Source organism: Diorhabda carinulata, chromosome 4, assembly GCF_026250575.1.
Source record: "Diorhabda carinulata isolate Delta chromosome 4, icDioCari1.1, whole genome shotgun sequence".
Taxonomy (NCBI): Eukaryota; Metazoa; Arthropoda; class Insecta; order Coleoptera; family Chrysomelidae; genus Diorhabda; species Diorhabda carinulata.
Window position 1 is genome coordinate 24,774,383 of NC_079463.1, and position 23,274 is coordinate 24,797,656.

The 23,274-nt window shown below is 30.0% G+C and overlaps 1 protein-coding gene and 1 long non-coding RNA gene across 51 annotated transcripts in view; one reads left to right on the forward strand and one right to left on the reverse strand.

Annotated features, from left to right (window-relative positions):
• The window catches only part of LOC130892276 (myosin heavy chain, muscle), a 56,540-nt gene extending 34,459 nt beyond the window's left edge, over nt 1-22,081 (reverse strand). For 11 of the 50 annotated variants that reach the window (XM_057797596.1, XM_057797599.1, XM_057797581.1 and 8 more), the window contains exons 1-10: nt 21,902-22,076; nt 18,341-18,602; nt 15,578-15,721; nt 12,623-12,779; nt 10,221-10,248; nt 7,624-7,816; nt 7,501-7,564; nt 7,349-7,447; nt 5,391-5,494; nt 99-236 (exon numbers count right to left, since the gene is read on the reverse strand). In XM_057797596.1, coding sequence (XP_057653579.1) covers nt 99-236; nt 5,391-5,494; nt 7,349-7,447; nt 7,501-7,564; nt 7,624-7,816; nt 10,221-10,248; nt 12,623-12,779; nt 15,578-15,721; nt 18,341-18,547 — 1,134 coding nt within the window. In that variant the 5' untranslated portion in view covers nt 18,548-18,602; nt 21,902-22,076. Of the gene's footprint in view, nt 1-98; nt 237-499; nt 604-2,629; nt 2,734-5,390; nt 5,495-7,348; nt 7,448-7,500; nt 7,565-7,623; nt 7,817-10,220; nt 10,249-12,622; nt 12,780-15,577; nt 15,722-15,768; nt 15,913-18,340; nt 18,603-21,901 lie in introns of all 50 variants that reach the window. The other 39 variants (XM_057797583.1, XM_057797558.1, XM_057797572.1 and 36 more) reach the window with 14 other exon arrangements.
• Nucleotides 22,076-22,558, forward strand: LOC130892278 (uncharacterized). The gene is made up of 2 exons (XR_009059014.1): nt 22,076-22,296; nt 22,387-22,558. It is a non-coding gene; the product is annotated as an uncharacterized LOC130892278 (long non-coding RNA).
• Nucleotides 22,559-23,274: the final 716 nt, after the last annotated feature.

Genomic DNA, 23,274 nt, shown 5'->3' on the forward strand with positions numbered 1-23,274 from the left:
TTTAGATATTTTTAACTATTTTTTATGATTTCAATATCGTCGACACTGTTTTTTCGGTTGCGATTCAAGAAACCTAGTGTAGAACTCTAAAAACTCACCTCGGTACCGTCTGGTTCAGCTTGTTCTTCACGACCTCTTTGTTTGAATTTCATACAACCCATGTGCATAACGGCAGCGGTGATTTTGTAGACGTTGGTTTTTTCTTCTTGAGAGAAACCAAGAATGTCGAAAGCTTCCTACAGATTTAAATACTCGATAATACTTTGTTTTACAAGAAATAGATAAAGCAGTTAATGACACCAATATCAAATACTACTTACCATAATAAGTTAGTTACAAAAATAAATACATAAGTAAGAAGAAGCCAGATGGGTATATATGAGAAACAAATATAAACATTTTTTTTGGACATTTCCTAAAAAGAAAACATTTATCGAAACGATTCACTGGGTCATTCCGACAATCACATGACCACTTGGGGATGTTCAATTTTACTTACGTCCGTTAAAGAAAATTCTTCGGCATCATCCACATTTGGAATTGTTATTTTTCCTTGTGCGACGTTGTTATAATCATGAATATCATTAGATAGTAGACAGGCCTCTACATAAGGAAAAAGAAATGAATTTTATCCATATTTTCATACCTTTATAGACGTTTCTTGATACCAAATAGTCCCATAAGTACCCGACCTTACTTAAGAAACACAAAATTCTTTGAAAAAATATATTTATCATGATTAGAAATATCCATTCTTTGGTATGAGGTAGCGATTCATTGATTTTGACCAGAGCAATGAGCTGATGCATTCTCTTGATGGAATAAGACTTTAATCTTTGCGTGTTAGGTAATGTCTGTCTTCTTTGTAGTCGCCTTGACCTTTGTCAGTCCCTGTTTATTATCTTTTACCCATAATCATGAAATGGTCAATAGTTTACTGTTGTGGAAGTTTCAAATAAACTATTTCCATTTCACTGTTTCTACTTTAAAGTTTACAAAAGTGACACCCACATTGAATACAGTTCTTTCATGTTGAAATTCGACGTACAACATTTTTTTAAAGACCTACTATCAAATATTGTAGTGGAAATAGAACAGAAAAGGTGGAACGAAGCGATTGTTTGGAAGTCACTATCACAAATGAAGGAGACGAAGGAGAAACAATAAAAAGAGGCAGTAAAACAGCTGGATGGTATCAAAAATGCTAAACTCAAAAGTTGTATAGCGAAAAGCTAAAATTAGATGGTCAGACATATCTGAAACCTTGACGATGAACAAAAAAGGTGAAATTAAAGAAGATGGAGTGTACAAAAGAAGCAACCAGAGATCTAGTAGAAATTTATAAGCATCAATATAATTAAAGCACGTAGAAGAGAATAAAACCAAGAGAAAGATCGTTGGAAGAAGTGAGAAGGGATTTGGAAACAGTTTTAGTGAGGAAATATTGAATACAGTTCTTTCATGTTAAAATTCGACGTACAACATTTTTTTAAAGACCTACTATCAAAAATTGTAGTGGAAATAGAACAGAAAAGGTGGAAAGAATCGATTGTTTGGAAGTCACTATCACAAATGAAGGAGACGAAAAAAAAAACAATAAAAAGAGGCACTAAAACAGCTGGATCAATATAATTAAAACACATAGAAGAGAATAAAACCAAGAGAAAGATCGTTGAAAGAAGTGAAGAGGGATTGGGAAATAGTGGTAGTGAGGAAATGGTAAAATAAAGCTAAAAAATAGAAAAAAATGGAAAGAAAGAGTAAAAAATCAAAGCCGAGGTCAAGATAGACTTGAAGGGATTACATATATAAACTGTCCACTTGTTAAATGATCATCCAATTAGCCCAAAATGGCCCTTATTCATGTCATGAATTCTGCGTTTTCTAATACAAGATTAATACTTATGGGATCACTTAGATATTCAAAGAAACTTTTTACCTTGTGCTCTATCTGCTTTATTCAATTACCTACTTCAAAATAATCTTATAAGAACTAGAATTAAGCTCTCAATACCTTTTATGGAAGATGTCCAATATATAAATATGCAAAATATATACAGCGGTTATGTATTGTGAATGATGTATCTTTGTAGACCTTCATTATTAAACAACCATTTCTTTATATATACCTAATATAAGAGTTATTTTAATAATAAAAGGTCACAAGAGTATTTAGTTTGCAATATCAGGGAGCGAGCCATGCCCAGACATAATATGCCAATGTGTACCCAAATAAAAAAATTTTGTAGCACATTGCGCGCTCCCCGAAATCAGGGATCAAATTCAATCTGCTTACGTCCGTTACCAGCGCATCCTCACTGTCGTTGACACCAGTAATCCTGGTTTTTCCTTGATTTATATAAGGATAATCCGATATTCTATTGGTCAACATACATATTTCTATAATTAAATAAAATAATAATTGTTGATGTGGTCTAGGCATCGCTCTTACCTGACGAAATTTGTGAGTTCAAACAAAAAAGGAAAGTTAAAACATCTAAATAAATAGAGTAAAAAGGATCGGAACCTTTCATTCGTTTCGTAGAACGAAGGATCCGAATTCTAGGTCGATTACACAAACGATTAGATTAAAACAAATAGTTGGAGTGTCCTGTTAGAAGGCACTTACATCAGTAATTCTCATTTCTTCGCCATCATCTACATTAGGAATTGTAGTTTTTCCTTGTGCGACGAAGTTGTATTCGTTTATGTTATTTGATAATAAACATTGTTCTAAGGGATTAAAAAAGGGAAAAGTATAAGTCTTGTCTCATAGTGACTTATTATTTCAAGATCGCTATCAATATCAAAGGAGAAGATTATTTGCCCACGAAGATTGGATAATGGAATATTTTATAAAACATTATCTCGTTTATTTACAAATTTTTTTGGGAATAAATTTATTTCAACAACAATTTTTATAAATTCTGTCAAAACTATATAGAATGAGTACCATTTACCTCTTCTTGTTTATTTATATTGAGGGCGAAGAGAAGGAAAAGTATCTAATTTGGGGAGAAAAATTGAAAAAGTATCCAACAGTGTTATATAACAGTTTACAGACTTCTCAGAATGGCGCTGGTGTAGACAAAGGGTTTACTGTGAATGTGTAAGCTCAACAACTTGCATTGAAGACATCGACGACACTTTGAGTGAGATCTCATGAAAAGATAGTAACAATTTGTCAATATCTAAGCAACAAGTAACGTCATTGCGATGAAAGTCAGTTTTATTAAAAACTAAAAGATTCTTCGTTAAATGAATGTAAAGAAATAGTATTTCCTTGATTTTAATGGTTTACTTTATTTATCTGCGGGTTATGACGTCTATGATAGATCTGTCATGGATGTCACGAATGTCACTGTCACTGTGTCACTGTGATTGATTAGTAATGGATGACATTACTTTGAACATTAATTAGAACGTATCCGTGAATTAGATGTTGCCAAAACGACTTTTTCATTAAATATCTGATAAATAAAAAGATATACTATATTTTCCAAATATATTCCGAGATTAAAGTAGTTTTCTATATAACCAACAACTTTTCTTAACTGATATTGAGGTTTTTCAACTGTAGTATTCGTCGAAAAAAATTTACATACTTTTTTATTTTAATTTCATCCATTTTTCCAATCTTATTGTGCTTATAAATCATTCTCCTTTAAATAACTACTTAAAACTACATTTAGGATCAACGCATGGATGTCTGAAGGGAATTTAAAAATTACTTAATATTCATTTTATCGAACTTTCGGCTTTCAATTCTCAGTTAAAACACAGATATGAAGCAAATTTTGATCTACATGCGTATATAAACGAAATTTTTTCCAGTTTTTCCTATTTTGATATTCAATTTTGAATTAGCAATATTTGATCATCCCCAACGCAAAATAAGTTTTTGGATAATAGACTTTACTGCAAAATTGTGGATAATTGATGATACATAATCTTCATTTAATTGGAAATTATTAGAATTATTACTTTCATAAAGTAAATGTTTAATATCAGATTTTAGAAAATTGTATTCCATTTTCTGCATTGTTTTCTTTCAATAAGTTAAATAAATAAAATCACCGCCAAGTAAAACTAATATTAAACATATATATCGAATATCAAATGTGTGAGGCTTAATATTATGCAAAAAATATCATTTCAACGTAGAAATTATTTGATTAATTGTTGTGTTTAATCAAGATAGAATATCTGGAACAAAAACCACATTCATTTTAAGTAAGTGTTTCCAAATTTGAAAACGATTTGAGTTATTTAAGTACCTTAAAATACAGATCCAAGTTTGTGGATTCACAAACAACTAGGCAAAGTGAAAGTTGAAAATTTTTGGAATCGCTGGTGATATTCATATTTAACACACTGTTCATCCTACAACAACAACACCAAAACTCACAATTACACGCATTTCGATACTTTCAAAGACATAAATCAAAGTTTCAGTCTCTGAAAATTCTGAAGATAATTTCTTGGTTATCGAAACGCGTGCCAGTGTAAATTATTGTTGGTGTAGTTGTAGTGTGAACAATGTATTCAGATGAAAGTAAAGTATGTTAAAGGAATCGAAAAATGCAAATAGAAAATTAATTGGGAGTAATTATGGTGTGTTTTCCATTGTAAACATTTTTATATTTTAATTCGAATTTCGCGCTCTAGAAACGGAATCTTGAGAGGTTATGTTGGTAACACTGATCGAGACTTTGGTCAGACAGATGTAAGCACAATAAAAACAAAGATCATTTTGAAAAAGTTTTTTTTTTAATTTATTCTGGCCATCCACGAAAGAAGTTTACACCTTAAAATAAATCATCTCGTTATATTAAAATAATTATTCTTTGGTAAATTTTCCTTGAGAATTATTACTTCTCAAGCAACAATAACTATCAATTTAAAAAGAAAAACTTTTGCATGTAGATCAAAGTCACTATTTTCAATAATTTTCGATATCACTAACACAACATACCGAGATTTGGCAATTTTATTTTATAATAGATCGAGTGAATAATAAATTTCGATTATCTCTGAAATGAAAACCATTATCTTGTATAATAAATAATTTATATGCGAATTCCATGTAATATGAAGTTCATACTAAAATATCCATATTAATTAATTTTTAAATTCGTTGCATTGATTTAGTTCGTAGGTCCCAAAGAAATAACTACAGAAATTTAAAACCAAGCATATTTGTTTATAGAAAGTGGATTCCCAAGACACTTTTGTTCAGTGGGTGTCTAAGTATACCGTAAAAAAACATAGAGTGCATGTTCACAATCAAAGTTTTGAATAAATCTTATAAATTAATATTGTAATTGATGTTCAAAACTTCAATTTATACTTGTATACACCCGCTTTGTTTTTTTTTTTCACCCACTTACGTCTGTCAACTGAAATTCTTCACCATCATCCATATTTGGTACAGTAATTTTTCCTTGGGATACGTAGTGATACTGGTAGATGTCATTAGACAATAAACAAGAATCTGTATACGAAAAGAACAAAGGGATTTTACATATAAACTAACAAACGAGTTTAGTGTGGATGGTTTCATTAGACAATACACTTGGAAATATTAAAAAGACAAACAGTTGTGTAGATGTACATAGTATGTTGTACATGTGGTTTGTATTGCTAATTTTTTCTGAAAATAAACTTTATTATCTCAAAGTAAACACATTATAGTTTTTTCTTCCTAAAATGCTGAATATTTCAATCAAGAAAATTATAAAAATGGACACAGCTACAAGAAAAGAAGGAATAAATCTCAAACTTCAGAGGTGGCTCGGCAACTAAACTGGAACAAGATGTAAAACTAAATTTAGGCAATACAAAAAGTTACTATACTGTTAAAGGAAAGTGAGGAATCAAGAAAAAACTCAATAATCCACACAGATATCCAGGAAGCATCAAAAGGTGATAATGAGCTGTCAGAGAGGCACTCTTCCGGATTCTTGACACCAAAGTAAGCCTCTGCTAGTACCTGGAAGCTATAAAGTGGAAAGGAGCTCCAAATCAGATAGTTTTGATGAATTTGCTGAAGTAATTGTTGAAATATGATATTTATCACTAAAATTAGGTATTGTTTAAGATAAGTGATTGCACAAGATGCAGAGAGATTTGGCGAAGCATCATTGAAGAGCAAACAAATAAGATAATAAGAAACGCTTAATTCAGAAGACCACTAGATCACTGGACATTATACTGTTGGCACAAACTTCAGGGATGGATAGAACTATTGCAAACAGTGAAGAAGTAGAGGAGACGATCGAGCAACGTCTTTGCATTGCCCTGCCTTGACGAAAAAACAACGTCAAATGCTGAGGGACGACTGAGTAAATTATTTCAAAGAAGAAGTTTATTTTGGGTTGGAAATGCTTAAAAATGAGCTATATAAGAAAAAAATACGCGAGGAGGCCTCAGGTTAAGCTCAATTAATCTATCCCCCTATGTCTAATTGCAATATTTTGAAAAAATGTAATATACCTGTTGAACTTGAAAAAATACATTAAGATAGATATGACAACTTTTAAATTTGAGTTTATTAAGTTGTATATATGTGTAAGTAAGTATTAAGTCAATCTCGCTAATAATGTATATCTTAACTGAAATCAGGTAACAAAAAATTGAACTAAACTAAAGTTTAAATGATTTATCCCAATCAGTGCGCACGATTAAATGAAAAAAATCTTTGATTATCATGCTAGAAGTCAATTCACAGTTAAGTATATATCAAAAACCCTGATATTTGTAATAAGACAAAATGAAAGTCTGCAACTGAATAATTATGTTCGTCAAGGAGTATTTATGTTAATTCGAAATTTTGAAACCTTTTGAAGGTTTTCTGGGGCATTATATGAAGAAGATCTTTCACTACAATAATTTCACTCACAGTAGAGGGAGTATTACATGGAAAATAATCAGCATTTTTCAAATAATTTCAAAAAAAATCACGGTGATTCATTGGAAATAACTTGTATACTAGAAAATAATATTAAAAACATGTTATCGACGAAGAAGATAATCGTTTTTTACTATAAATCAAGAGCTATATTCAAGGTTTATTAAGTTATACCTTCCATTAGTAAATGTGAAAGAATTAGGACTCGATAAAAGAACTCAAATCATCATCAACCACGATCAAAATTGATATAGATACGCGATTAAATGATAATTTTTTAATGATGATACGAAGAATTTGACTAATTTAACATTTAAGAATATGAATTTGATAAATTAAGCAACAATTCGATAAGTTTTATATAAGAAATAAATCGTAAAATTATAATAAAAATATTTTAATTGGAAAAAAATAATTTTATGCTTATAAAGAATTTACCTTTGACGCCTTTAACGGATCCAGACATAATTTGGTAGAAAATGTGGTAGGATCTCTCCAAAGGCTGTTGAGAGATTACACGAGCTTTTTCCAATAGATCTGGAAACGATTAAATGTAAAATAAAATCGAATTTAAATTTTGTAAAACTTACAAGTTTCAATATCAGCACCGGCAAGTTTACCAGTTGGACCGAAGTGAATACGGATAAATTTACCCTAAGAAATTAAGAAAAGATGTAGAAGGATGAAACGTCGATAAAATTGTAGAAACTTACGAAACGAGAAGAGTTATCGTTACGCACTGTTTTGGCGTTACCGAAGGCTTCAAGAACAGGGTTAGTTTGTACGACTTGATCTTCCAAGCTTCCCTTACTGCTGTCAGTTTCTTTTTTGGTTGACGCACCAACGGTAGCGAAGTACGCAATTACCTTCTTCGTGTTTTCAGTCTTACCGGCACCAGATTCACCACTATGGGAAAGAACAATAATTTCAAAATTTTTTCTTATAATAATCGATTTATGTTACACGAAATCACATTAGAAAAAACTGCGAGAATTAACTGAGAATAAAATGAACTTAATTTAAAATTTTTGCAAAAAAATTTGATACTTGAAGTGATAAAAACTTGAACTAACTTTTTTTTTTATAGGAAAACGTTTTCCAGGTTCAGTCTTACGATTAATGTCATACTAATTTTATTATTATGGTTTTAAAAGACAGAGAATCAATATTTCGAAAGACCTCTAATTGCTAGAAGCAAGAAAACATAACTGTCACAAAATTTACTAAAATAGGAAACATGGAGGATGCTTCAAACTCTTCTGAACCAAGAAAAATCCACGATGAAAAATTGCAGTCATTAGAAAACAACCCTCACGCAACTACAATAGAAATTCTCAAAATATTATAGTGCAGGTGGTGTTAAACCTCCGAATTCTTTAATGCAGCTCCGATTTTCCTGAAATTTTAGAATTAAGCTCATCTTACCCTCCATATCTCAATATCTACTCGGTCGCAAGGTATGCAAATTGTTTTTAAGGGGTAAAAACCACCCCTTATCGAAAAATACAAATATTATTGTTTTTCCTACTTTTATTCAATTCAAATGTTTTTGGTTTATGCAGCATAAATATTTTAACATATTGTATAGTAGAAAATTTATATATTCTGAAATATCAACCCTTGAAAATATTCAGAAACTTCCCTTCTGATGAAACTAATGTAGTAAAAAATTTTCTAACGATTTAAAACATTGCAATTTCATTTTTACTGTGAAAAATTCATAGTATTTTAATAAAATTTAATTGGTTATTGATTTTTATTATTCAACCCTTAAAAACCACCCCTTTGCAGAAAATGAAATAAAAATAAATCTAATGACTGCTAACTTTTAGATTTTGCATTCTTTTTAAGTATTATAGTTTCTTATCTCTTCTTGAAGTAATTTTTATTTGTTTATACCCTGTCAACCCTCAAGAACCACCCCTTTGTTAAAAAATAAAAATGTTTTCATATCTCTTATAGATATGGAGAAAGAGCAAAGCAAAGCAAAAAAAAGTTTTTTTATATAAAAAAAAGTATTATTAATGCTCATTTTTTTCAAAATTATGCATTTCTAATCAGCCAAACTTTCAGATGTCGTAAATAACATTCAAATAAATTATTTGGTACAAAGAATAAGTCTAATTTTGATTTTCAATTAAATGGCCCTAGTTTTAGTGCAATTTTTTTTAGCTTTAACTATTTTACATCATATCTACTGAAATTTCAGTCGAAACGACTTTTATAAGTGGTCATTTGAAAGGTCTTTTTAAACTCTTTAAAAAGTATTCCATGACTTTTTGTTAAAAAATGTATCATTTTCCCGTTATTTAAGGTTAAATGCTCAATTACGTAAAACAAAAGCTATTCAAGTATCTATAACTTGCTTTAGGTAGAATATTAAGATCTCAAAATATAGTTTGAAATCTTTGTTTTTTTATATGCTTCATTTTTGTTTTTCACACTTTTTTTTATAAAATGCATAATTACAGAGTTATACGTAAAAATCTATTGAAAAATGCGGTTTTTTTGACGAAAAATCGTACTTTTCAATTGCGAATAATTTAAAAACTATTGATATGGGGAAAAACTTTATATTACATTTTTTACTTTAAATTTTTGGTGAAAATTTTTCGGTGCTGCATTAAAGAATTCGAAGGGGAAATGCTTGAATACCTGTCCTATTAGTTACTTTTGAAATTTTGTTAAATCTTCATGAAACTTCGTAATAAAAATTATAATTTCCTTAATAATGTTGTATTTTCACACTACGTAAATTTTTGTTTAAGTGGTACAGTAAATCGACACAATTTTCGTGATTGAACTCGGGAATATTCCCACTGGATTCAGACACCCAGCGTCCCAAAAAAATGAATTGTTTGGGTACAAAATATCAGGGGAAGATTTATTGGTTCTTATTTTCATAATCACGAGAATCAAAAGAAAATTTGAATCCAGTGTCGGGTTTCAAAAAAATGTTTCATCACCATATTATACTCTTAAAGGATTTTGAATAATCCATTTGAAGAAAGGTGGATTGAAAGATTAATTGAGTGGCCACCTAGATCACCTTATCTTATTCTCCTCATAGGGAGGACATAGTTTGAACATGTCTTGTAAGTTAAAGTTATCAGTTAATTCAAAATTTGATACTAAAATTAATTTCTTTTCGATTTTTATCAATTTTTATGATTCTTAGATTGTTTTTTATAATGCAGAAGACAAATGTCAAAAGACGCAGAATTAAATACATTGGCGTGTTTTTTATCAAAAATGAAGACTGTATGTTTGATGATTTTGTGAATTACTTAATATTGAATTTAGTACTTACGTAATCAACATAGATTGATTTTCGTGATCTGTAAAGTAAGAAAAAAATTATATTTTCTTGGTTTAAATAGTAAAAATATCATATAAAGCAAACGTTAAGCTTGAGAAACATTTAAAGTTATTTTTTACATCGCATTCGATCAACCATGGTGGGTCTTGATCTGATGAATAGCGTGATCAATGTACATGTCCTAAATCACTATAAATGTCTTGATCGGTTTAATATAAATAGACTTGATAATATTCTCTTTGTATTCGATGTGTCTGATCTGAAGTTCGTGCTGCTTTTGCCGCTTGGTTTCTTCGATATTACCGTATCCTGTTATTTCTATGTCTAGATATTTACGTTTATCTCTTGTTGTATAATTTCATCATCAACAACTAGTTTGCACTTCGGTTTTGCTGCAGGTATCTTTATTATCAAACTCTTTGCCATTGTGTTGAATTTGAATAGTAATCTCCGTAGGTCATCTTCAACAATACGTGGCTAAGAAAATCTCCTTGTCGATTACCATTGTTTTCAAGAATTTCTTCGGTAGTTATACCATTGATTTTGGCCCGTATTTTGTTTCTATGGTAAATGCTTTCGATGGTTTTTATAATGTTATATGGGATTTGCCTGTTGTATAGAAGGTGTACCAGTTGTATTCGGTCAAACGCCTTTTCCAGGTATATAAAACACATGAACGCCTGTTTGTTATATTCGAAGGATTTTTCAGTTATTTGTCGCAGGACAAATATCGCATCTGTACAAGATCTGAATCCTTGTTGTTCATCGCTTAATGTGGTGAGTTCATTTATTCAACTCGTGCTCAAAAATTTGATATTTCTTTTCCTGCTAAAACTCGTCTGTTGAAGCGGCAACTTTTAATCTGCATTGCGTTATTTTAGCATTAAATCTCAAAAAATTTGAACTTATTTAGGTGTAGCTTATTAATTTCTACGTCTCGTTTAATTATACTGAAATCAGATGAATTGAGAAATTTCTCTCTCCATTATTATCTATTTTTATATCACTTTTGTATTGAAAAGTGATTGTTAGGCTAGAATACAATGAGTTGTTTGAATGTCTCAGTTCTATTTGACCCCCCATATCAAAGTGAGAATTAAATTAGATCAGTTGCAGAAGGAAAATTATTATTGGCTCAAAGTTCGGAATGTTTTAACATAATATCACTTTTGTAATATCACTGTTCATTGAAAAAGCATACAGTGACATTTTGCCTGCGTAAGTTGGTATTCCTATCTAATGTCACTGTCATTGTCAATAAAAGTGGACTCAATGGCTCCTCAGTTAACTGGAATTCAGAAAGCTGTCATTACTACCAAATTTGAAGATGGCTGATCTATCAGAAAATAGGCAATTAATCTAGGTCTTAATGCGAGTACCGTAGTCAGAGTGAAAAAGCGATGGGAACGACACTTTGCACTGAAAGATTGAGTCTGGAGGAAGGAAAATTTTAAATAACTCACAAGATATTGTAATTGTTTATTTTTAAAGAGATCATCCCTTGAAATCGGGTGCCAGTGCTACATAAGCGATAAACTTTCCAGAATCCCGCTCTACGTAAGCTTTGGATTTAATAAACTTAGAAAGTGCTAAGAAGTCATTGGTTTTAAATGAGTGCAAGCAATCCAGAGTTTTGTTTACACTTAATTATGTTTATCGTTATCTGTTCTTTTAGAAGTTTTTACCGATTAAAAAACAATCCAGTCGTGCAATGAAGGACGTATCCGCGTTTACAGACCTCCAAACTCCAGATTTTAAAAGCAATATTTGTAATAAATAAAAATTTCAGAAAATGTTTGGGCTTTTACAATTTTATTTACCAAAATGATAATTATTCCGTCTACACTGTCCTTAGAATTCAACAATGGTTTCGACAAAACAATATTGAAATTTTACCGTTGTCGGCGAATAGTCCTAATATAAATCCCATTGAAAATCCATGGGGGTGGTTGGTAAAAAAAATTTACAAAAAGAATTTTCGTTTCAGAAAAGAAATATGGGAAGCCTTTGAAACAGCATGGGAAGACCTTAATTTGAATGGAAATATTTGTCGGAGCTTAATTCGCGCCCTGAAGATTGAAAAGAATGTAGCTCTGATTAGTTACTAACAAATTTTTCCTTCTATTCAATTATTTATTGTCAAATATTTTTGCGCCTTTGTTTTGTAGTCTTCAGGAGAAAAAAAGAAACTCCTCTGTATATCTCAAGCATACCTTTGACTGAAAGGGTCAATAATTATAGTTTAATGAAATTTTTTTCGTAAATAACAACTTAATACTGATAAAAATGACAATGACTAAAAATTTGCGCAAATCTGTTTTTTAATTTGTATGCTATTTCAATGACATTTCCGTCTGTTTTTCAATGTTTAAATATTCTTATAAACAACTTACTGGTCAACATGTTGACGTAGGCACCGTCGGAAATGGCGAAAATATGTGGTGGTACTTCATTACGCCTCTTACCACGGTACAACTTGGCACAACGGTTGGTATATACGGGAAAACGTTTGTAAGGGTTAATAGCAACACAGAACAAACCTGAGTAAGTCTGAAAAGTATATATTTAATATAAATAATATATTGTACTAACTTCTTTAAATAATTTCAAAAATGAATACTAATGCATATTTATATATATGAATAAGCTTTTACTTATTGGGAACGTGGCAATGAAACACCAAAGTGGACTAACTTTAATATATTGACGGAGCTTTCGAATAGTTATGTAGTCATCGTCTGGGGGAAATAATTAATAATTAAGATTTTCGGTGGTTTTGAATCGTATTGATTCTTGTAAAAATTTTAAATTCATACGTTTCAAAATTCAATATTCAAATTGTAAGTTTTTATGGCAAATATATAAAAAAATATATTTTTAATATAATCAATTTTTAAATATTGAATTTTGAAACCAATGAATTTAAAATTTTTACAAGAATTAATACAATTCAAATCCACCGAAAATCTTGATTAATCATTTCCTAGACGATGAATACTTAAGTATTCGAAAGCTCGGTAAATATATTAAAGTTAGTTCACTTTGGTGTTTCATTGCCAAGTTCCCAATAAGAAACTGAATATATATACATATATCAATTAATATTGATAAAGTATTTATTCATTTTCAAAATATATAAACAAAAAATCACACTGAATGAAAATACAGTTTAACTGGTGACTAAACTGTACGTCGGATGTTTATGATCTTTTTTCATACAGTTCAGTACAGTTGTATAGATCTTCCAATATCAATTGCAGGAACAATCAATATTTCATAAATACGTACTCTAACAAATCGTCAGTCCACGCGGACTCGTCATCACCACTATTTACCAATGAAAACATCGAAAGGTAAACAGAAATTCTTTTCTATTTGTCGGAAGACGTATGTACAAAATGTCTTCTATATATTGTAGCCAAAAAGTCTGCGATAAGTAGTGGTATTGTGATATTAATTAAATTTATAAATTTTTTCGAATTAATATAAATATGGTGTTTTTGCTTTGAAATTTTGTTTTCCAGAAAAAAAGGGGTCAGTTCAGGTCTGATACCCTGTTTTAACCAAACTCCCTTACAGGCAGGTACATTTTACTCGTCTATTTATATTTATAAGAATAATAAATTTATAAAATGAGGTATTTACGCCTATGGTAGATCAAACAAAATTGTCGGGTTTTTATATTCTGCAATTGATATTTGAAGAACTATAATAACGATTTTTGTTGGAAACACATATTTTCAGATAAATTGTTATTTACTTAATCAAAAACAATGTAATCTGAAATTGCAGACGTCGATGTTCATCATCAGTTTCGTCTGAATTCGATATTGTTAAGATGAAAAGAAAAAATGAAGAAAAAAGTAGCAGTATCACATTCGGTTCTGGAATCAGTGATACGCCAATGGAAACAAAAAATTTAGTATTAAAATATATATATATCAGTAGAACTACTGATATATATTTCTTATATACAGTTCATTTAGTACTAAATCTAACCAATTTTTTACATTTTTTAAAAGTTGTCGTGAGGAAAATTTTCGTTTTAGTACCCTAAATGAATTGTACAAATGAAAAAAGAAATATGTACTCTGTTAACCATTATAAATTACGTCTTGTTATTATTGCCTAAAGAGAAAAAAATTTAATAGAAGTTGTTTGATCCTAGATATGTTTAGACAGTTAAATATCAGAAAAATCACCTCTTGTGACTGTCGGTGAAAGAATCGATTCAGTCATCGACGATAACGTTTACGTGACAGCACCGATAACTGGAAAAGAGATCAGGAGATAGGAAATTCTAGTACTAGACAGATTCTGATCAACAGGAAAGGAAACGAGAGAAACGTATACATAAGAAATAACAAACTAATAATATAGAAATATGTTAATGACAAAAACAAGGATTCCAATCCAACGAAAACATGGAACGTTGACAATAAATCCTCTAAAACTTGTGAAGACTTTGAACAATTCTGATCAGCAGGAAAGGAAACGGTAAAAACGTATACATGAGAAATATCAACCTGATGATGAAGAAATATGTTAATGACAAAAACAAAGAACAAGAAGAAAAGGATTCCAATCAAACGAAAACATGGAACGTTGACGATAAATCTCCTAAAACTTGCGGAGACTTGGACCAATTCCGGAAATTTTTTAAGACAAAAATGAGAATTCAAAAATAGAAAATATAACAAGGAATTGGGTATGTACGGTTTATAAGAATGAAAACATATACGAGAAAATATTGGTGGCTAAAAAGAAAAGACTCAAAAATAAATGACTAAATAAAGGAAATATGAATAAAGAAGCGTGAAAAATATACAAAGATGAATAAGAAAGAGCAAGAGATAGTTGAATTTAATAGATAAAACAAGGTCTAGAAGTATTTATAAATTCATTATTTTGGGTTCATTAGCGTGCAAGATTCGTAGCAATAATACACTTTGGAAAACTAAAAAAACAACAACAAAAATATGAATAGACGGAGAGTGATACCAAGAAACGAATATATAAACTAAATGAAGAAGATGGTGCTGAAATACTAGTAAACTTACATAATAATACTTAATACCTGAGAAATTGAAAGAAATATTTTTTTATTAGCAATAATAGTGATGATAATGGAAAGATAATTTATAATGAATAACTTTGTACATTCAATTGTGATGAAAACCCAAATTCTTCGGTCCTTGTCGAACTGGGAGAAGTATTTTAGACCCCAGTAGAGCGTCCAATTGTTTTTACTCTGGCGGTTTAAAGACCGTGTTTATCCAAGAGTAAAATCCAGTTGACCATGCAAGTACTTGTTCGATACAACATAATGGTCACCCATTCTAACTTACATAAATAAGTTGAGCATAATAACGTTGTTTTAAGTTATGCAATACTGAGGCATCGTTGAGATACGTCAAGTTTGACATATCCTCACATTTTTCGTATTTTGGAGGATTGACCTGGGTAACTTGATCCTTTTTGAAGCTCTTTTCCTATTTTAACATAAAAATAATATTAGATAAGGTTCGTGAATACTTACGTAAATAAGTTTGGCGTAGTAACGTTGTTTTAAATTATGTAAAACTGAAGCATCATTTAGGTACGTTAAATCGGCCATGTCTTCGACTTTTTCGTATTTTGGAGGGTTCACTTGGTGCACATTCTCCTTTTTGAATTGCTTTTCCTATTTTTGGCAAAAAAGATGTTAGATATCCATAACAATCTTCTGAATAATTATTTGAAATAGTTAGACCAATTAACTTTAAGCAAAATATGATTTGAATACAAACATTAATTACTGTTTCTTCCTACTGTAAGCTAGGGATCATATTTACAATATTCTTATCTAGTTCGACATTTACTTGAACTGAATCAATTGTTTTTGCACGGTTTTATCCATATTGTTCAGTAGATTAACCACCAGATGGTTCTGGTGTAGTTCCAGCTTGTTTAGATAAGTCCTCTTTGACTGTAGGAACTTTTTTAGTACCCTACGTATGTATCACATCGTTAGGCACACACCAAAGGGCATTAACAATATGTCTTACTAATTTAAATTGAAACCTTCCCAATATACCTATACCTATACATGCAGTGTCCATAGCACCAAATCATCTTGATGATTTCTTTATCAAATAAGAGTTTATTACTTAGACTAGTTTAGAATACCTTACTATTAACCAACACATGTCGCGGAGTTTTAAACCGAGTTGTTTTCTTTTGGTCATATGTGTTTTTTCCACGTAAGCCCTAGATCTCGATGTAAACCATCTGCTTATGGTTTACCTAGATTATACTAATCTAATTAGTATAGATTGGATTATGTTCATGTGGTACACCAGGATGTAGCGATGGATATTCATCTTGTTAACTAACTCGGAAGTACTTGTCAGTTGTACAAGACTTAAGTGTCAGGTAAAGATCTTGAGGAATGTTAGCTTTTAGTTTGTAGAGTAAGCTTGCATGCTATACTTTGTCAAAAGCCTGCGACACATCGAGAGTATGGGCATCATTCTTTTTGTGTTCAATTTTCTAAGTACTTTAGACTAAACTAGTTGTAGACTAATTGGTCTATGTAACGTTGGTATTACAAATAATAATATATTAGTTTTATTTATATAATTTTCGCTGATTAATTCTGGTGACGCAATAGTCACTTTTTTATAAAGCATTTCACCACTCAAAAAACTATTTTTATTATTATATATTATAAATATTATTTCTTAAATTTCTTATTTTTTTAGACGTTTTGATATATTAAGGGATCTAAATGTTTAACTTTTCGACTTTTCTTTAAGTCTTTATCAAAATATTTTGACTTTTCTTCAAGTCTTTATCAAAATATTTCAACTTTTCTTTAAGTCTTTATCAAATATTTCGACTTTTCTTTAAATCTTTATCAAAATATTTTGACTTTTCTTTAAGTCTTTATCAAATATTTCGATTTTTCTTTAAGTCGTTATCAAAATATTTCGACTTTTTTTAAGTCTTAAGTCTTTATCAAAATATCTTGACTTTTCTTTAAGTCTTTATCGAAATATTTTGATTTTTCTTTAAGTCTTAAGTCTTTATCAAAATATTTTGATTTTTCTTCAAGTCTTTTTAAGGAAGAGTTTCGGGCAGAAAATTGAAAGATTGATATGTCTTTTAAAATCTAGTGATGCAATAAATTTAAGATTTGATAGCGTTCCAGTTATTCAATTTCAAATTTAAACAACTGTTTTTATGTTTTTTTTGTCAAAATATTTAGACTTTTCTTTAAGTCTTTATCAAATATTTCGATTTTTCTTTAAGTCGTTATCAAAATATTTAGACTTTTTTCAAGTCTTAAGTCTTTATCAAAATATCTTGACTTTTCTTTAAGTCTTTATCAAAATATTTTGACTTTTCTTTAAGTCGTTATCAAAATATTTAGACTTTTTTCAAGTCTTAAGTCTTTATCAAAATATCTTGACTTTTCTTTAAGTCTTTATCAAAATATTTTGACTTTTCTTTAAGTCGTTATCAAAATATTTAGACTTTTTTCAAGTCTTAAGTCTTTATCAAAATATTTCGACTTTTCTTTAAGTCTTTATCAAAATATGTCGACTTTTCTTTAAGTCTTTATCGAAGTATTTTGATTTTTCATTAAGTCTTAAGTCGCTATCAAAATATTTTGACTTTTTTTAAGTCTTAAGTCTTTATCAAAATATCTTGACTTTTCTTTAAGTCTTTATCAAAATATTTTGACTTTTCTTTAAGTCGTTATCAAAATATTTAGACTTTTCTTTAAGTCTTTATCAAATATTTCGATTTTTCTTTAAGTCTTTATCGAAATATTTTGATTTTTCTTTAAGTCTTAAGTCGTTATCAAAATATTTCGACTTTTTTTAAGTCTTAAGTCTTTATCAAAATATCTTGACTTTTCTTTAAGTCTTTATCGAAATATTTTGATTTTTCTTTAAGTCTTTTTAAGGAAGAGTTTCGGGCAGAAAATTGAAAGATTGATATGTCTTTTAAAATCTAGTGATACAATAAATTTAAGATTTGATAGCGTTCCAGTTATTCAATTTCAAATTTTAACAACTGTTTTTATGGTTTTTTTGTCAAAAATTCAGTAAAATGGTAGCTACCTCTCCTCCTGGAAGACCAACGGTGACGAGATCACCTTTGGTTCCCTTAATTTCACCAAGTAGAAAACCTTCTTTTTCGTCCGGTACCCAGCAAGCTTTTTTGGCATCATAGGGCTTCGTTTGATCGATACGTTTTTGCTCAAGTGAAACGAATAAATATGGAGTTGGATCGGGATCCTCCCCCTCTTGTTTTTGTACTTTAGGCATGGTGTACGGACTTTGTAGGGGCTATCGAGACACGTGAAGCAGCCCTAGTGCCTTCCTGAAACCAAAAATTATACTATAGCGAAAAAATTTTAAATTATTGAGCTAAAGTACACAAAGCAAAATAAAAAAAATACGAGCATTAATTAAAAGAAGAGTGAATTTTGTTTAACAGATAAGCTGAATAGTACGAGGTGTGATAAAAATATTAAGATATTAAGAAGGCCAACACAGAACGAATGAAAGTCTTCTTAATTTGACTTTTACTTTATTGTTAATAATGCACCATATTTTTTTATTCGCCCTCGTATATTATTATTACTATTAATACAAATATTTAGGAACACGAAATTAATGGTTCAAAGACTTTTTTCTTTCTTGATAATTATTATTAAACTTTTTTTGCAATGTGTATAACCAAAAACATATCCATTGTGTATTTGGAGTTTTTTTGGTTCTCCCATAATCTATCCAAGGAGATCAACTCCAATTCATCATATGTAACGTATTCCATTAACAGCACAGTTATTTCGATCGCTTGATCACCAGAAAGGCAAAATGAATCTTATATGATAATCTAAAAAGCAAAAGACAGTTGCTCTTCCAATTCAATCACCATGAAGTACTGCAAAGCCGCATTTCCACCGCAAAAAGTTGTTTGGGGGAGTATAAGTCGAATATAAAACTCGTATATACATATATATAGGTAAAAGTATGGGATGTTTGTTATAAAACCAGAATTACTTGTAAGATTTTCTTTTTCTATGACAATTTAATTATCGATAACGTCATTAGAAGCACAAACATTTTTTGATCACGAGATTGATTCTAAATTTTTGGTCTTACTCCTAAAGAATCCTCAACGACCTTGGCATGTATCCAAAATTTCGTAATAATAGAATAAAGTTGGACCATTCGGAAAATGATTTATTCAATCGCGTTTTGTGTGCCAAAATATCTACTATAATACCATTACTATCATTACATGGAACCAGAATGGAAAATGGAAACGTGTGTTACTATTTTTAAATTCAAACTCAAAATTTGGAAACAATCCAAGATACATATGGATGAAATGAATTTTAGGAGAGCTGAAATTTTTCATTTTAAAAATATTGAAGTGAATCTTTTAAGGAAATGAAAGAACTTTAATCCCTTTGTCTATATGAGTTTTCACCACTTCAATTCCTTAAATTTATGTTTAATAAAACTAGACTTGTCTCATAGTAGTTCTTATTTTTTTGTAGCCACTCAAGAGATATCGAATGACATTTTTTTTGTTCCTTGTTGCTCCTAATTATCAAATTAATTCTATGAAAAAAATATGATGATTAAGAAAAATACAAGAGCTATTAATCCATCTGAAAGACCCTGAAAAAAAAAGAGACCCCACCGAAAATTCGCTACACATCCGCCATTTTCAAATAAATCGTTTAAAAACATTATTATGAGCACTCAGTGGAATATACAATAAAATCAATTATTCTTTTCAGCCTCTACAGTGCCCTAAAACCTTAAGTTTGTGTTTTATAGGCACTAATAGTAGGAAATATCGAATTGTGAGAAAACACTGAAACAGCGTGCTTATTAATCATTATTTTAGTAAGAAAACCCGTCACTGAAATCAATGAAACCTCTACTGTATCAATTATTAAAACCAATGGAACCTCTGCTCTATCAATCACTGAAACCAATGAAACCTCTATTGTATTAATCACTGAAACCAATGAGACCACTGCTCTATCAATAACTAAAGCCAATGGGACATATGCTCTATCAATTACTGAGACCAATGGGACCTATGCTCTATCAATTACTGAGACCAATGGGACCTATGCTCTATCATTTACTGATACCAATGGGACCTATGCTCTATCACTTACTGAAAATGGCGAACACTCTGGAAGACCAGTTGAAGCAACCATTGACCGATTGGATATAGTAAGTATGAGAGATTTGTAAAGCGATAGTGACGTTTTCAACTTTGATCATGATCACTTGGGCAAGAGATCGATCATAAACATCATCGAGTGACAACCGCTAAATAGACCAAGAGGTAAAAAAATCGAAAAGCGTATAAGTCAATTTATTTGACCAAGAGAAAGTTCCTTCATAGGCATTAGTCTTCTAATTTAATTCCGAGTAACTATTTCTTGTTTCTAAATACCAAGAAATAGTTTGGCTGAAAGATTTCACTATTTTGACCTCAATTATATTTAAGCAGGTTTATAATAATTAGAGAAACGTCGAATAATTTTCCATTCAAAAACTTTTGTTCTAATTGACCCACCCTCGTATATAGGTATTTCAACAAATATAACAAGAATTAGGTTATGAGCTATCGATATCCGTAGCACATGTCGGAGATGTATTTCTATTTCTAAATTTAGCGAGCTTCTAAAATAGAATAAGAATGTAGAACAGTGAATGCAGAGTGTTTTGAATACGCAGCTAAATATAAATCGGAATTAAGTCTAACTATTTGGCAACACAGTCACAACAGAAATGTTACGATACGTCCAATTATTGTTTGAAACCACAAGAATGAAAAATTGTAAAGAAAAAACTTTTTTTTTTACTTTTTCTAATTGAATTCTATTTATTTATTATAAATGCATGTTTTGTTTGCAAAAAAAACGAAATAGAAAAACTGATATGAATGACACAAAAATCAAGATGTCTACTCTGACGTAATAAATAGATTTAAGTGGGGATTTATCCTTGACAATGTTACGTAAAGTTTTCCTTTTTTGTATATTGGTATCATTTCAGCAAATATTTGTTTTTATTATTAAGTTAAATCTACTTAATATGAAAAACAATGATGAGTATGTAAATTTATATCAGAAATGATGGATAAAAACTTTAATTGGTCGTAAGGATAGGATACAAAACCCAAAGCGGCAGTTTATCGTTGACAATGTTAGATAAAATTATTGTTGATTAATATATAAAAAAATGTTCATTCATATTCATACAAGGTTGTTAGATAAGGAAAGATGTTTATAGGTAAATCCCAACGGATAAACTAGTGAGAATATTTAAACTATCATTTCAGGTAGATGTTAAAGACAAACTTTCTATTTGTGTTAGATCTACTGATTTATGTTGACATTCTATGTCATACTAGCACTTGTTAATGTCTATTCTACAGTTTTTTTTTACACAAACCACTTTCTATAAATCCATAGTGAAAAACTAATTCACATCACCCAATTGCTAGTATGACACTAAAATGACAATCGGGCCACAAATCACTTCTTTCACAAAATAATAGCACAGAAAGATCCTTTAGAAATTGGGGCACACACAACCTGCTGGGAAACACAAAAAAAAACCAACGCACTAGTCACTTACGTTCGAAAGGCGATCTGGACGATATTTCCTGAGTTACCACAAATATAAATGTCTGACACTGTATCCTAAAATGTAAAACCTCCGCTGATTGGTCGGGAAATTGTTCCAATCCGGACGCTCGTTACAAGCCGGGTCTGGACCCTTTTTTAGGTGCGAGTCGTATTGAAACGGGCATCGAGTAGGCTAGAAATACATTCAACAAGTCTTATTTTAGGTTATGGTTGGCTGGGGGGCAAGGAGCTGATTTCAATGTGGAAAAGTGGGGGAAAAGCAGGTACATTCACCCAGTACTTCGTATTTGATAAGCGGCTCTATGATGAATAACTTCTGTCTTATCAATAGACTAATCTTCTTGGCCATTATTAACGGGATCGTTTTTGAGATAAAAATTAGAGGTAATTTATTTTTTCTGCATATACAAGGTGTAATAATACAAACTTCATTTTCGAAAATGTAATTTTTAGTTGACAGATAACGATTTTTAGGAAAATTATTTCTGCAGGTTGAGTAGCTCTATTTATAATCGAGGAAGCAAAAAATACAGTAAAAGATAAAATTAATACAGAATTCTGACGTTTTTATGAACTTTTTAATAAATTTTTCCTACAACTCACTACAAATTTCGAGTTTTTTTAGTATAATAGGCGAAAAGTGTGATATAATGTTTATTTTATATTATCAACCATCTATTATATTTTGTAACAAGATATTTTTCTGAATTATTTTTCCTAAAATTTTACCTTTTATCTGATAATATATTTTTATTCGAAAACTCCTTCTTACATCTTCGGAGATAATTGGAGCATATTTAAAGTGACTTAAATTTGAAAATTTTATACCTTCAGCCATTTCAATGTTTCCATTAACCAACTAACGCAAGAGATTTAATTTTTTTTAAACGATTTTGATGAAAATTACGAATATCCTTGATTTTTCATTAGAAACTCAAACAACTCAGACAACTACATTATATTAAGCAACAAATAATGTTAAATTACAACAAATTTTGCGCAAAACTTTAATTAATTTAGATAATAATAAATAAATGTGATTCGTTTTTAGGACAATTATTTCTGCAGGTTGAGTAACTCTATTTATAATCGAGGAAGCAAAAAATACAGTAAAAGATAAAATTAATACAGAATACTGCCGTTTTTATAAGCTTTTTAATAAATTTTACCCACAACTTACTACAAATTTTGGGGATTTTTAGTATAATAGGCTAAAAGTTTGATATAATGTTTATTTGATATTATCAACCATCTATTACATTTTGTAACAAGATATTTTTCCGAATTAACTTTCTTTAAATTTCACCTTTTTTCTGATATAATATTTTTATAATTAGAAAAACTCCTTCTAACATCTTCGGA